The sequence below is a fragment of the Magallana gigas genome, chromosome 8 (genome assembly GCF_963853765.1).
Source record: "Magallana gigas chromosome 8, xbMagGiga1.1, whole genome shotgun sequence".
Classification (NCBI taxonomy): Eukaryota; Metazoa; Mollusca; class Bivalvia; order Ostreida; family Ostreidae; genus Magallana; species Magallana gigas.
Window position 1 is genome coordinate 15,553,349 of NC_088860.1, and position 15,457 is coordinate 15,568,805.

Consider the following 15,457-nt stretch of genomic DNA (forward strand, 5'->3'; position numbering starts at 1 on the left):
TAAATATTGTCTGAATAAAATATCATAATTATATAATTATATATATATATATATATATATATAATTATTCAGATAATATTAAGTTAAATGAAGCATGAGTGAAAATGCAAGCAGGTGAACGAATTTCACATTACGAAGCGTTTCAATATCTTTCATTAAAATGCATTCCAATTTTTTATGCTTGCGAAATTTGACTAAAATTACTTTATGTTCACGTATTGTGTTTTCAAAAAACGAACAAATAATAATAATCCTCACTTCAATGGCGTATCAATTATCGGTTTCTATTTCAAATTTTTATCTTGAATTCTAGGAATTGTTTGTGAAGTTAAACCATGCTGGCAATTGGTTTTGCTTTCACAATTCAGATGGATCTAGTCTGATATTTTCGTTCAGCGATAAAATCGTCCAATCATTCTTACTTATAAGCAACAACACTGTATATCCAGGAAACCATTACTTATGACGTTATACTAAATCAAGGACTGTAGTAGAAATACATTTGTGTATGTATTTCTAGGAAACGTACAGTGAAAAATTTGAGCTGGAAGTTATGTTGACTTATTGACCTCTTTCGCTTTGTTTTGTATATACTAAACCATTCATCAGAACTATTGTCTTTCAAAAGTATTTTTTTCCCACAAATGTTAATTAAAAATTAAAATTTAGTGTTATGATAATCATAACACTAAATTTTGATTTTTAATCATCATTGTGTGCCCATATTTCGACAGTCTTAATCTACTGGTCTTCTTTTCAGATAAAATGAGCAGTAATTTTGAAAGCTAAGACATTTATCATGAATATCAATCATATCTTGCTGTTTTAACATAAGTTGATTAACCTTTTTAAATTTGTTATTTCAATATACAAAGTATAAATTCATCAACAAAATTCCGGGGGCCGCCATTACTGGGTCCTAAATTCGACGATTGCTCTACATATCTTGTCAGTGAAATTTATCCTCACAACATTACTTGTTTTTCATTAATGAATCTTCCTTGCAGACGATACACCATGTGTTTCGTCATAGTGTTTATATTTTTGTATTACGATGATCTAAATTCAAAGTTATGCTGGATTAACAAAATTTGACGTTTTTGTTAAGAAAAATTCATAAATAAATGTTTTACTTTTTTGAAGTGCATTTTAATAAATACTGGGCCATACTAGTCTATCACAGTATCATATGCATACAAAATTACTCTTGTTCCTGCGAAAACGAACGAGACGTAAACAAAAGACGAACACCGTCAAAATGGACCCTGTTGATTTTAGGACCTTTGACCATACTTGGGAATTTTTTTCTTGAGAACTTATTTTCTTTCATTCAATCCGTCATGAAATAAATAACAAAATGTTCTTCTGTCTATCTCTGAATTGTTCTTTATCTGCAAGAGCAATGTTTGGCGCAATGCTCTATATTTTCACAAAAACAGAATCGTTTAATATGGTGATTGGATTAAAAATGCAGATTTGTCTAATACGAAACATTGATGTGATGCTTAATCGATTAAATATTCTGTATAGATAGTTTAAGTTCCTCTTAAAATTAAATTTCCTTATATGGTTAGCACGTTTTTTTTTTGGTTGTTTCTTTTTCTTTAGTTTTTTCCGTAAATAATTTAAGTTCCTCTTAAAATTCAATTTCCTAATATGGTTAGCACGTTTTTTTTGTGGTTGTTTTTTTTTTTCTTTAGTTTTTTCCCTAAATAAAACGTCAACAGACTTATTAATATTACTCTATTCAAAAAAACAACCAACAGATTATTAAAATTATTGCATATACATGTATTTAGGTTTCTCCAAATGCTTAATCATCATATTCAAAAGAGACACGATTGAAATAGGTATGTTTAATAAATTAAATGTTTACCTGTTTGGTGTGTTTAGGAGCGATAAATTCCCTATTGCTCTATTAAAAAAAACAACCAACAGATAAAAAATTATTGCATATATTTAGGTTTCTCCAAATGCTTAATCATCATATTCAAAAGAGACACGGTTGAAATATCTATGCTTAATATATTATCTGTTTGGTGTGTTTAGGAGCGATAAATTCCCCATTTACTATGTATAAAAAAATATATGTGTATTCATGCACGTACAGGTACTTGTATATTTCAAAAGCATTATATTGGTATATATCTTCCGCATTTTTGTATTCCGTATGTAAGAAAAACACCCAAAATTTACCCGTAAAAAGAAGTTTAAAAAATTAACACATGGGTACAGCGAGTCGAAAGCCGATGCAACCTATTTATTTAAATTATTTCAATTCCTTATTGAAAAAGACTTTAAGCGTGACTATCGTATGAATATATAGAACCCCCTTTCAAAAAACCCAGCAAGTCGGCCATCTATTAATCTGATTGCTACATAATATACCTGCATAGGGATAGGGCACTGATTGGAATTGCTTGTGTTTGGATTTCTAATAAGTATTCTTTGGTCTGCGATTTGGAATTAAAACAAAAATTATCGAAAGCATTGGATTCATTATTTTTGTTAAAGAATAAAGCATATCCAAATATCCAAGATCAACTATTTAATATATCAATAACCTGAGAATATCAAAGTTAACAATAGGAGAACAATATATATTTACATAAATGTACATTCACGTGATAATTATATCGTTTGATATTAAAATATTTACTTATAGAATTGGATAAAAAATAATATTATCCGTTTACATTTGAATTAAACAAAAGTTTGCACAACCGCACACATGTACGTATTAGTGAACATTCGAAACCAATTGATGTTCATTTTACGTATAAAATAAAAATGCAAATTAAGTGTCGTCAATTTCTTCACGGTCTTTCCCGCCAAATTTCCTTAGGGTTGTCCAAATATCTAGAAAACCTCGACCCCTGGCCAGAGAGCTAGGTGTCTGGCCGGCGTACGTTTGGGAATTGACGTCAACTCCGGGTAACTGTAAAACATAATCCATTAGAATCGTGTTCCCCATTTCTGCTGCATAATGAAGTATCGTTTTACCACTCTTTCCGTCACGTGCATTTACGTCTGCTCCAAATCTTGACAGAAGGTTAATTACGGGAAGGCTATTGTTAAACGTAGAAAGATGAAGACATGATTGGCCTTCATAATTTCTGTCATTTATTTCTTGTATAAATGTCGATTTTCGTTTTTTACCACTTGCATATTTCAGTAAACAAACTACGATGTTGTCAAAACCATGGTAAGAGGCAATATGCAAAGGTGTGTTCCCATGGAGATCACGACATCCCAAATCGGCTCCCGATTGGATAAGAATTTCCACGAGTTCCACGGATCGGACGAGGACAGCCAAATGTAAAGGAGTTTGCAATAAAAAATTGGGAATATCAAGGAGCTCTGGGTCGAGGATGGAAACCATGGAAATCATAGACTTTGCTATATACTCCTCATTTTGTATAATTGCAACATGAATCAGTGTATCGCCATCGAAGTCTTGCTCTATAATGCGAAGGACAGTTTTTACAAGATTTTCACAAGATGCAGATCTAGAAACTGCCTGACCGTTGATGTCAACACGTTCCATGTTTTCTTCCAGCAGTCCTATGTCTTTCGTTGGAGAAATTAGATCTGTTTCCTTTTTGCAAAGACTTTCTTTGCAACTTGAAGGTCCAGAATAAAAACCGGAATCTTCTCGGGGTTCTCGTGTTTGAATTGAACAATCAGTTTCTAAGCTGTCGAAATTTTCTGCTATGTTTGCTGGTTTCCGAAATGCCATTTTCTGAATCCTGGATGTTGGTCTGCTTAGTATCAAAATAAGCAAAATGTCTAATTAATTTAGATAATCATTATCTAATGAATATGGACACTTTTGCAGACATAAAAGATTATCATTGTATACGATTTTATAGTAATCAGCTATGTAATGTAGCTAAAACTGTGAAATGAAAGTGTACGGAAGTAACTCTTCTACTTTTGCAAGGAAATAATAAATATTGCTACTGTCTATGCATGTATAGAACGACTCACTACAATACCTTTTGCGGGTCATGATAACGAAGAATATAATATTATGAATTTTGCAAACGCATTTTATACTTTTACATAAAAATACCCACCCTAATTGCTATTCCTGTCCTTGATAACAAAAAAAAATCCCGCTGACTGTATTTGTCCTGTGTGTAAGGCCTATTTTTCATTTCGGAATTTCCCCTTTTCCTATTAAGTCTATTTTTAGATAAAGGCGCAACGTCTATTTTAAAAAAGAAAATGTTATATTTAACGGAGAAAACATCGCAATACAGAAATTTAATAAATAAAGAAAGTGGATTTTAAAATATGTCATGTAATACGATAGATTTGATAGGAACATAAAGTAGTCATCGATCGAATTTTTTCCATCTTATCGTAATCAAGTCTTCTTTTAGTTTCGCAGTAGAATTTCCTGTGTGATTCTAGAATCTCAAATTTAGTAAGTAACGACTAATGTCAGTGACTGTAGTGTGTATTTGTGTATCGTATTAAAGAAAACACCCTGTTTCTTGGAATTCAAGAAATTTTTGTGTTAATTAAGAGACTGATATCACGACCACTTTGTGCTGGGAAATTTACATTTGCGTTTGTAATTGTAAACAGCAAAATTTTGTCTGAAAACACATCCTATTAGCATGATTAACGTGGTAATTTGACAAATTAACAACTATTAATGTATATTCATTTCATTTTTAGAATTTTTAGTGTAAATCAATTATGATGCTAAATGCAAGGTAACAGCATATGACGACATAATCAGATAATACCATGCATACTGTACATGGTCTGACAGGACAAACGCTTGTTTTGATGTTGATGAATAATTGTATTTGCATATACTGTCCTACTGAAAAATTATATTATAGACTAAGAGGATAATAGCACTTATATATTTCTTATTTATTGCAGATTGATCCGAGCTGTTTAATTTTTCTTTGCTGTCATTTACATCAATGCACCAAAACAACAGGTAAAGAAAACTTAAATGGTTTTCAAATTTTAACTTTATACAGATGCAAATAGGGATTTATAAGCATATTTTGGGGAAATCCCATTTTTAGAAAATTGGGTAAATTCAATTGACAAATTATTGACATTGGGAAAAACTAGAAATGTCATTTGCATCTAAATTGCATTTAAGAAACAGACTCTTGTGCAACTCAATGATGATGATATATATAACAACCAAATTTGACATCCATTAGTAATAAGTATTCTTACAACAAAAATTACATAGTGTGGTGAGTATATGTATTGAAGTCATATTTCTTGTCATTAGAAGAAGTATTTTTCTGAATAAACTCCTCCAAAAAAGTAAACAATTCCTCAAATTCTCCTTTTAAATGTAAAGATGGTTTGAAAATATATCTTTTATCTGAAAAAAAACTATGTATGCTTACTTATTACTCAAATATCAAGCAATTGCATATATTTGGAAAGAACCTAAGAATTTTACAGTATTTGAAATAAGTTAACCTATATAATTACGAGTTTTAGAAAAACAGAGAAAAACTGCATGGATTCTGGCAATGTTCACATGGTACTTTTACACTTAAGGAAGGAGTCTTCTTGTTATCAAACATACTTCTAATTATAAGAAATTCATGAAATTTTGACAGAGTCAAACGGATCATATTACAAAATGATTCTATCAGTTTTATTAAATTTGACCTTTTTGTATTCGCATAAGAGCAGGTCAAGGTCACTACCTTTTTCCTCAACGTAAAGGATGATAAAAACAAGTGTAGCTCTTTGTAGTTATGTAGTCATTTATTTAAGATATGAAGATTCTATTCTTCAATGAAATGATAGAATATTAGAATGTCTATCAGCTTATACTACTAAATTGGAATAACTATTTATACTAAAATTGATATTGCTTAGCCCGCATTTCCTCTAATTTTCTTAAATTTTGAGGGAATTTTTATTATTTTTTTATGCTTCCAATAATAAAATATTTCTGATTTTTATGTATAATAAAGACTTTATAAAAAGATATAAATTGACAGAAAAGCTAATATATTGACCATTTAACAAGATGGAAAAACTGATTTTAGTGATTTTTTCACAAAAATCGGCGTATAGAAGGGCACTTTAAAAAGCCTATAAAAATGTAGTTTGATAGGCAAATCATATTTTAAAAACATATTCTGAAACCCAAGTATCATATCATTAGTTTACATTAGTGAAAAAATCCAACATTAATGTTATTGTTTTTAAAATGCTAAACCAGACTCATTAATCTGCAGCAATTCTGAATTGCGCAATATGTGATATTTTCCTACGCCAATATTACGCCAAAAATATAGTCCTTGTTAGATTCTAAACTTTGATTACTTTTTCTATGCCAAGTTGTACGATAATATAAAAGAAAGAAAAATATTCTATTATAATTTCCTTTCATCTTGATTTAATGTACAATTAATCAATTTTACGTTTGACAAGTCGAAAACCATAAAAGACTCCTTCCTTAAATTGTGACTATAGCTTTGTTTTATATCAAGTAAAAAGTGAGGAAAATTAAAGGCATTTTTTAATTTTACATACGGTAGTATTTTTCCAGAAAATTTTACATAAAAGTGCTGCTCATAATTTGGGACAAAATACTGTGGAATTTGGAAATAATGAATGAAATTTTGTCCCCTCAGAAATTTCTGCTTAATATATGTTTCTAATAAACATGCTACCGGTATTTGTTACTGCATGAAATTGTTTAATAATTTACCAGTACAATGTATTGTAGTTAAATGGTTGCACTTAATCTCATTCTCTCACTATAGTCTTGGGGACTGGACGATAAAAAAAAGCATTTTGATTCGATCTCTACCAATACTTGAAATTGAATACTTGTTTTGTTTTATGTGTTGTTTGACCATAGAAAAAGCGTACTTAATCACTTTTACAGTAGTGGTAAAACAGATTAATTCGCATGCTCTTTGAAAGGCTTTTTCCCTTTTTTTTATTCACTTTAGATTTAATTAAAAATGCCCTTAAGTACTAGTAAATTGAATGTATAAAAGTTTATATTACATGTAACTACATAAGGCCTTGATATACAATAAAAAGTAACTAAACAAAAATCATGGAAAAAAATCTTTATTTTAATTAAAGTCATTCTTGATAAATATTAGGTAATCACTTTATTTCCATTTTTAGTACGTATTAACTTTTAGAAATACCATTTTGTTTTGGATCAGAGTCAAAAATACAAATAAAAATTTCATCATTTTTATTTTTAGATATGCATGTAGGTGTGTCTTTTTAAGGAAATCACATTATGGTCAAAATCTAGTAAATAAGTTAAAGAGTGGTAATCATACCTGCATGGTAGTTAATTTGAATTATCTCCTTCCTTTATGTTTTCTGCAGCAGAATATTACATTGAAGATGACAGTTTATAACATTTTTCCAGGATGTTGACAATTCTTTGGTAATACACATCATTAATTAAGGAATTCATATATTAAACAGAAACTTAAGGGTCGATCCACTCATGTACCTGTACTAGATGTTAACCTTAAGAAAGAGAGATTAAAATGCATGGATAACTGTTTTGACTGAAATACACGTATTGCATGTATTTAAGTTGAGCTTGATTCAAGTTTTATTTCTAGTCAGGATTTTATAAAATATATTGCAAGCAAATTTAGGTGTTTTGTCTATTAAATAATTTATCATTGCATTTGAGTACACAGACTTTTAACATGGGATTTCCATTTTGCTTCCTCTCTCATGATCCCTGTAAAGGAAGATATTTGTTGGGTTAGACTATTTAATTTAACCCTGTTTTGATACATGTAGTCATGTTTTTTTTTTCAAACTGAACCCTGTATTTCAAAACAAAAATGCTATACAGGCATGATAAATTGGTTGAGATGGGGGAGGGAATGGCTATTTGATCTCTGAGGGTCACATTCTTGATATTCTAGAATTGTACTATTATCAGGTGAAAATTTTCAGATCATATCTCTAACTTCAAATATAAACTATCATGTAATTTTCAGGCACTATGTTCTGCCATGAATATGTTAAATAAAGACATTAAACTTGATGTTGTGTTACCTTAGAAATGTTTATATATCTGGGCTTATATATGTTCTCTTACTCTCTTTGTGTACATCTCTATGTCACCTGAAACTCTATCTAAACCTACTCACCCCACTATTTTTTCTATAGATTGTTTAATAGCTATAAAACTATAGATCCCCCACAATCAAATTACATGTATATTTGTGATAGAGAGAGAGAGAGAGAGAGAGAGAGAGAGAGAGAGAGAGAGAGAGAGAGAGAGAGAGAGAGAGAGAAGAGAAGAGAGAGAGAGAGAAGAGAGAGAGGGGGGGTTTAAAATCAATCAATTAATGTGTAGGTGTTGAGACAAAATTTATGATGACCATTCTTGTACATTGATTCAGGCAACCTGACCTTTCTTGATAAAGACTCAAGAGTGTAATGTAGGGCCATCAAGCACACAGGACTTAAATGATTATGTATTGATTATATAGAATGGCCAAGTCTTGCTTTAAGTCCATGCCATTAGTGTGCAACATCATTAGCAATAAATTATTCCTTTGCATGACAGTCTCTAATTTACTCCAATCATCTTGATCAAGACGGTGCTGCCATAACATTGCCATCATCTGACAGGTAGAATAATTGTGCAATAGGGATCGCCAGGCTGTGGTTGAGGAGAAATTTCATCAGTTGTAAGGCAATAATAGATGAGGTCCTTATAATCAGAATAAATCTACAAACTCTAGGGATTGTGATACCTTTGAACAAGATCAAAGAATGAGCTCAATATCACATATTCACACACACACACACACACACACACACACACACACACACAAACACACACATGAAGAACATAAAAAATATTAAAAGAAAACACCATAGGGCAATTGCAAGCATATATGGAAAGAACGATTTTTAAAATGCGACAGAAAGTTTCACATCAAGTACTTAAAGTTTGAATTTCTTTGCACCATACTCTGAGGGTCAGGGAGGGGCCAGAAGACAACCAGATATAGAGGGAAGAGGGAATGCAGTAATCAATTTTTACAATAGAAAATGGCAATTAATTGAAAAGAAATCTCTTAAGAAATGATAGGCTTAAATTTGTGAAAGTCAAATGTACATGGTAAGTTTTAATATTGTTTTAGTTTGATTATACTGTAACCCTTGGGGTAAGAAAGAGGTCACTATTTGGAGGATAGATTGTGGGCAACTGAACTGTTTGACATTGTTGCTCAGATGAGCAATATGTCCCATTGGCCTCATGTTTCATCATTGGTAGGGGAAAAGGGGTTGATAACTAAGGATAAAAGCTACTGCATTAAATAATCACATTAAATTTTATTGCTCCCTTTGTGGTTCATATGGGTATGATGGTTGGAGGAAATACATGTAGTAGGAAAAATACAAAACCCATGTCATTGGGTTATGTGATTTTTTCTGTAATGAACACAATGGTCATATCTAGTATGAAACAACAAGGAAAGATTTTCCTAAATAGTTATTGGTAATATTTACATTTCTTTTGTAACCCAAGATAATAAGATCTTATACTAATGAAAGTAAGGGAGAGTACATAAAACAATATTGAATTAATCAATATAGCATTATGATACATAGATGAAAGAGCCAAAGAATGAGCAAACCATTAGACTTCTTCATTAATTGCAAGTCTAACATTGTTCTGTGTTTTTTATGTTGTTAAAAATTGATTTATCTCAAAAATAGTTTTTTGATGTGCTATGTCAGTCAACATTGAAAATAGAGAACAGAACATCTAACAATTTCAATATTTTTATATACAGGGCATATATCTTATATGAAGCTGTGTATTTAGAATTGATTACTAAACTATTTAGTACATGTACTTCATAGCATACATGTACCTACAGAGTAATAAAAAAACCAAACTGGCATTCATATGCACATGACCTTTAAAATTGATCATGTGATAGGATAAACATATTGTAACAATATGGTTGAAACTATATGTTACTTTGTGGGTTTTGTTTTACAATAAAAGCAATTTCTTCATTAAATAATTTATGCCATAAAAATATGTAAAAACCATTAATTATTAAATTTTAATATTTTCAGAGATCACCATTACATGTACATCAAAGATAATGAAATGAAGTACCAAGTTTTGATGCTGTAATCCAAAATCAGGTAGAGATGAATTCAAATTTTCATTATATCTGCATCAATTCTGCAATGTAATTTACTACCGATGTATATTAAAAGTAATCTTTACAGGCTTGGGGCGAATTACATTGTAAAGTAATGCTTTACATTACCATTACTTCATGAATTTGGGCATTAAATTACCATTACCATTACTTGATTTTCTTGAAGTAATGCATTACATTACCATTACATGAGTAAAGTAATGCATTACCATTACCATTACTTTGTTTAAAAAAAGTAAAGCTAATAAAGAGTTTTTGCTATCCTCCATGGCCAGTATTGATTATTTGAACCAATATACATGAAAGTAAAGATTCTTTCATGTATATTGGTTCAAATAATCAATACTGGCCATGGAGGAAAGTAGATATGCAACTGCAATATAAAATGTTACCATGTGTGGCATTTTTTCTGTGGTAGAAGTGAACACTATTATATTTTTAATGTTTGTCCATATTTTGGCATAAGTAAATACTGAATGATCGCCCTCTTTTGCTGTCAGAATAGTTCCCAGATTTTACTTTGTTAAAATGCAAGAATGCACTGTAATAAGTTTTGAGTGTATTCATATTGACTTTTGATCGGATGAAGTATTCTTCTCATGAACTTACCTTGCCATATTTCAACCAAGATTTATCACTTGGAACTTTACATTTTTCCAATTTTTCGCTATCAATGTTCTACTGCCTTTTCTCTATCAGTGTTCTACTGCTTTCTCTATCAATGTTCTACTGCTTTCTCTATCAGTGTTTTACTGCTTTCTCTATCAATGTTCTACTGCTTTCTCTATCAGTGTTCTACTGCTTTCTCTCTTAGCATTCTACTGCTTTCTCTATTTGTGTTCTCCTGCTTTCTCTCTTAGTGTTCTACTGCATTTTCTTTATCAGTGTTTTACTGCTTTTTCTTTATCAGTGTTCTACTGCTTTCTCTATCAGTGTTCTACTGCTTTCTCTCTTAGTGTTTTACTGCTTTTTCTTTATCAGTTTCTACTACTTTCTCTATAGTGTTCTACTGCTTCCTCTATCAGTGTTCTACTGCTTTCTCTATCAGTGTTCTACTGCTTTCTCTATCAGTGTTCTACTGCTTTCTCTCTTAGTGTTCTACTGCATTTTCTTTATCAGTGTTTTACTGCCTTTTCTCTATCAGTGTTCTAATGCTTTCTCTATCAGTGTTCTATCGCTTTCTCTATCAGTGTTCTACTGCTTTCTCTATCAGTGTTTTACTGCTTTCTCTATCAGTGTTCGACTGCTTCCTCTTTCAGTGTTCTACTGCTTTCTCTATCAGTGTTCTACTGCTTTCTCTCTTAGTGTTCTACTGCATTTTCTTTATCAGTGTTTTACTGCCTTTTCTCTATCAGTGTTCTAATGCTTTCTCTATCAGTGTTCTACCGCTATCTCTATCAGTGTTCTACTTCTTTCTCTATCAGTGTTTTACTGCTTTCTCTATCAGTGTTCGACTGCTTCCTCTTTCAGTGTTCTACTGCTTTCTCTATCAGTGTTCTACTGCTTTCTCTATCAGCGGTTTACTGCTTTCTCTATCAGTGTTCTACTGCTTCCTCTTTCAGTGTTCTACTGCTTTCTCTATCAGTGTTCTACTGCTTTCACTGCCTATCAGTCTTCTGTAAACTTATGATTGGATGATTTTCAGATTTTTCCTAAACAATGTGATAAAGAAGACTATTTTAAGCTCACCTGAACTGAAGGTTCAAGTGGGCCTTTCTGATAACCTGTTGTCTGTTTACTATCCATCTGTCTGTAAACTTTTCACATTTTTAACTTCTTCTTTAGAACCACTGGGTCAAATTTAACCAAACCTGATACAAAGCATTCTTATGGGACTGGAGTTCTAAATTGTTTAAATAAAGGGCCAGATCCTTTTTAAAAGAGAGATAACTGTGAAACTGTAAAAATAGGGTTGTGTCTTAGAAAATCTTCTTAGAACCACTGCAATATATAATGAAGATTCTAAACTGATAAAAGTTGTGACCCCTGACTAATACAAGGGCCCCAATAGGGGTTCAAAGCTTGATACAGAAATATGTTGGGAATATGTTTAAGAATCTTCTTATCAAGAACTATAATGCTACAATTTGTGAGATTTTAATGCAAGCATCCAAAGATAGTGTAGATTCTATTTTGTTAAATTGTGACTCCTGGACTAATACTGGGGCCCCAAGAGGATTAACAAAGAAATATACAGGGAAAATGTTTTATAAAACTAAAAAAGAATGATACAAGGAACTGGTGTTCAGGTGAGTGATGTGGCCCATGAGCCATTTTATTTCAAAAACTGGGCTGAGTTCAGGGGAGCTATAAAGTTCAAGGGCATCAAACTTTTCTTTGCTACATACTTTAAACATTGTAATTACTTTTGTTTTATGACAAAAATAATGTCTGGATGTCCGAGGTTGTTTAGAATTGATTATACATTTTAAATAATTTGCCTGCAGACATGTGTTAGTTGCAGAACTGTAGCTCTCGAGTCAGAAAAAATGTGGATGATTTATGGTTGCCCATCTAAAAATTTTCTGAATGCAGAGCTATAGTTCTGTAGATAACTTTTGTTGGGTAAAAGAAAATTGTTTTGGGTTTAATTTTTTTGTAATAATAGATCATAGATACGTTTGAGGTTTATGTTATGCAGTGGAGTTACCGGGTATGGCCCTTAAATTTGGAACATTGTTGGTTGTATTGATCAAGATCCATATGCGGTTTGAAAGAGTTATATCCCTTGACTGTGAAAAATGTAAAATATTTGAAGAATTTAAGAATCTTCCACACCTTGTGACTTACATTTTTAATTACAGTTTGTTATGATTTGGAAATTTTGTGTCTTAATAAGTTATTCATATCACCAGGTTTTTTTTATTCAACACTGAAGCATTAGGGCACTGCCCTGCAGATCATAGCTTGTTGGAATATACCCTGAAGTTTTAGATTCCGTTGTCTGTCGGCGTTGGCGTTGGTGTTGTTGTTGGCATTGTTGTAAACTTTTCACATTTTCATCTTCTTCTCAACAACCACTGGGCAGATTTCAACCAAACATGGCACAAAGCATCACTAGGTGACAGGGATTCAAGTTTGTTCAAATGAAGAGCACACCCTCTTTCAAGGGGATATAGTAAAGATATATTGAAAATTTGTTGGTATTTTTCAAAAATCTTCTTCTCAAAAACTATAAGGCCAGAAAAGCTGTAACTTGTACTGAAGCATCCTCAGGTAGTGTAGATATAAGTTTTTTGAAATCATGATCCCCTGGGGTAGGGTGAGGCCACAATGGGGGAATGGATATTTACATCAGAATGTATAGAGAAAATTTTAAAAAATCTTCTTCTCAAAAGTTATTTGACCAGAAAAGCTCAATTTGGAGTTAAAGCATCCTCAGATAGTGTAGATTCAGGTTTGTTCAAATCATGGCCCCCAGGGGGAAGGGTTGGGCACACAATAGGGAAATGAATTTATGCATAGGAATATATAGGGAAAATCTTTAAAAATCTTCTTCTCAAAAACTATTTGACCAGAAAGCTCAAATTGGAGTTGAAGCATCTTCAGATAGTGTAGATTCAAGTTTGTTCAAATCATGGTCCCCAGGGGTAGGATGGGGCCACAATGGGGGGATGGATTTTCACATAGGAATATATAGAGAAAATCTTTAAAAATCTTCTTCTTAAAAACCATTAGGCCAGAAAAGGTCAAATTGGAGTGGAAGCATCCTCAGATAGTGTAGATTAAAGTTTGTTCAAGTTATGGTCCCCGGGGATAGGGTGGGGCCACAATGGGGGAGGGGTGATTTTTTACATAGGAATATATAGAGAAAATCTTTAAAAATCTTCTTCTTAAAAACTATTCGGCCAGGAAAACTCAAACTTTTGTGGAGGCATTCTCAAATAGTGTAGATTCAAGTCTGTTTAAATCATGGTCCACAGAGGAAGGGCGGCTAATAATTGGGGGGGGGGGGGGGGAGTATTTTTACATAGGAATATATACAGAGAAAATTTTATAAATATTCTGGGAGAGTTTTTAGTCCAAAAAGCAGTAACTTGTGTGAAAGCATGGGTTGTGCAGATTAAACTTTGATCAAAACAAGATGCCTTAGAGAAAGTTGGGCCACAATGGTGGGGGAGGGGGGTATATAGAAATAGAAAAAAAAATTTAAAAAAATTTTTGAGCAGGAGCTACTATACTTAGTTTTCAAGATATTTTGATTTTGATACTGTAATGCTAATATTGATTAGAGTTAGGGGTATTGTTGCTCAGGTGAGCGATGTTGCCCCTGGACCTCTCGTTATCTATATAAATTGCACTGGAGTTTTAAGTAAACTCAGGTGACCTACTATATTGCTATCATTTTTTGTCCATTGTCGTCCGTATTGCGACGTGCGTGAACAATTTTATATTTTTAACTTCTTCCTAAAAACTACAAGGCTGATTGTTACCATTTTTGGTGTGAGGTATCTATATGGTAAGAGGAATCTAAATTGTTAAATTTCATGGCTCTACCACCCCCGGGGTGCCACATGTAGGGCCAAATATGCAAAAGTAGCCAAATTTTCAAAAATCCAATTCTCTACTCCCACACATGTGAGGAAAAAAATGGAGGCATAGTAATGATGTCCATGAGGCCCTCTACCAAAATTGTGAAATTCATGGCCCCTGGGTCAGGGGTTCTGGCTCTAGGGTGGGGCCAATAAGGCCATATAGTAAAAATGTATTAAATCTTAGAAAATCCTCTTCTCTACTGCCATATATATTTGTTAAAAACTAAATGCATGATAATGATGTCCATGAAGCCCTCTACCTAAATTGTGAAATTCATGACCCCTAGGTCAGAGGTTCAGGCTCTAGGGTGGGGCCAATATGGCCATATAGTTAAAATGTATTAAATCTTAGAAAATCTTCTTCTCTACTCCCATATATATTTGTTAAAAACTAAATGCATGATTATGGTGTCCATGAGGCCCTCTACCAAAATTGTGAAATTCATGACCCCTGTATCAGGGGTTCAGGCTCTAGGGTGGAGCCAATATGGCCATATAGTAAAAATGTATTAAATCTTAAAAAATCTTCTTCTCTACTCCCATATATATTTGTTAAAAACTAAATGCCTGGTTTACCATGAAGCCCTCTACCAAAATTGTGAAATTCATGATCTCTTTGTTAGGGGTTCAGGCTCAATGGTGGGGCCAATATGGCCATATAGTAAAAATGTATTAAATCTTAGAAAATCTTCTTCTCTACTCCCATATATATTTGTTAAAATCTAA

General features: G+C 32.2%; 2 protein-coding genes across 5 annotated transcripts in view; one reads left to right on the forward strand and one right to left on the reverse strand.

The window, feature by feature from the left end:
* Positions 1-2,533: 2,533 nt before the first annotated feature.
* LOC105321178 (NF-kappa-B inhibitor alpha) lies at positions 2,534-4,234 on the reverse strand. 2 transcript variants are annotated; one of them, XM_066067864.1, is made up of 2 exons: positions 4,080-4,234; positions 2,534-3,761 (listed from the first exon to the last, which is right to left on the reverse strand). In XM_066067864.1, the coding sequence occupies exon 2, from the start codon at positions 3,737-3,739 to the stop codon at positions 2,798-2,800; it is 942 nt and encodes a 313-aa protein (XP_065923936.1). In that variant the 5' UTR covers positions 3,740-3,761; positions 4,080-4,234; the 3' UTR covers positions 2,534-2,797. The 2 variants fall into 2 exon arrangements, with proteins under 2 accessions (XP_065923936.1, XP_011417702.3); XM_011419400.4 differs by lacking the exon at positions 4,080-4,234 and adding an exon at positions 3,999-4,044.
* Positions 4,235-4,353: 119 nt separating this feature from the next.
* Positions 4,354-15,457, forward strand: part of LOC105321179 (complexin) — a 37,507-nt gene continuing 26,403 nt past the window's right edge. Inside the window, exons 1-3 of one of the 3 annotated variants that reach the window (XM_011419402.4) lie at positions 4,354-4,432; positions 4,903-4,963; positions 10,105-10,176. The gene's annotated coding sequence lies outside the window, so the exon portion shown is untranslated. Of the gene's footprint in view, positions 4,433-4,624; positions 4,641-4,902; positions 4,964-10,104; positions 10,177-15,457 lie in introns of those variants that run through there. The other 2 variants (XM_066067866.1, XM_066067868.1) reach the window with 2 other exon arrangements.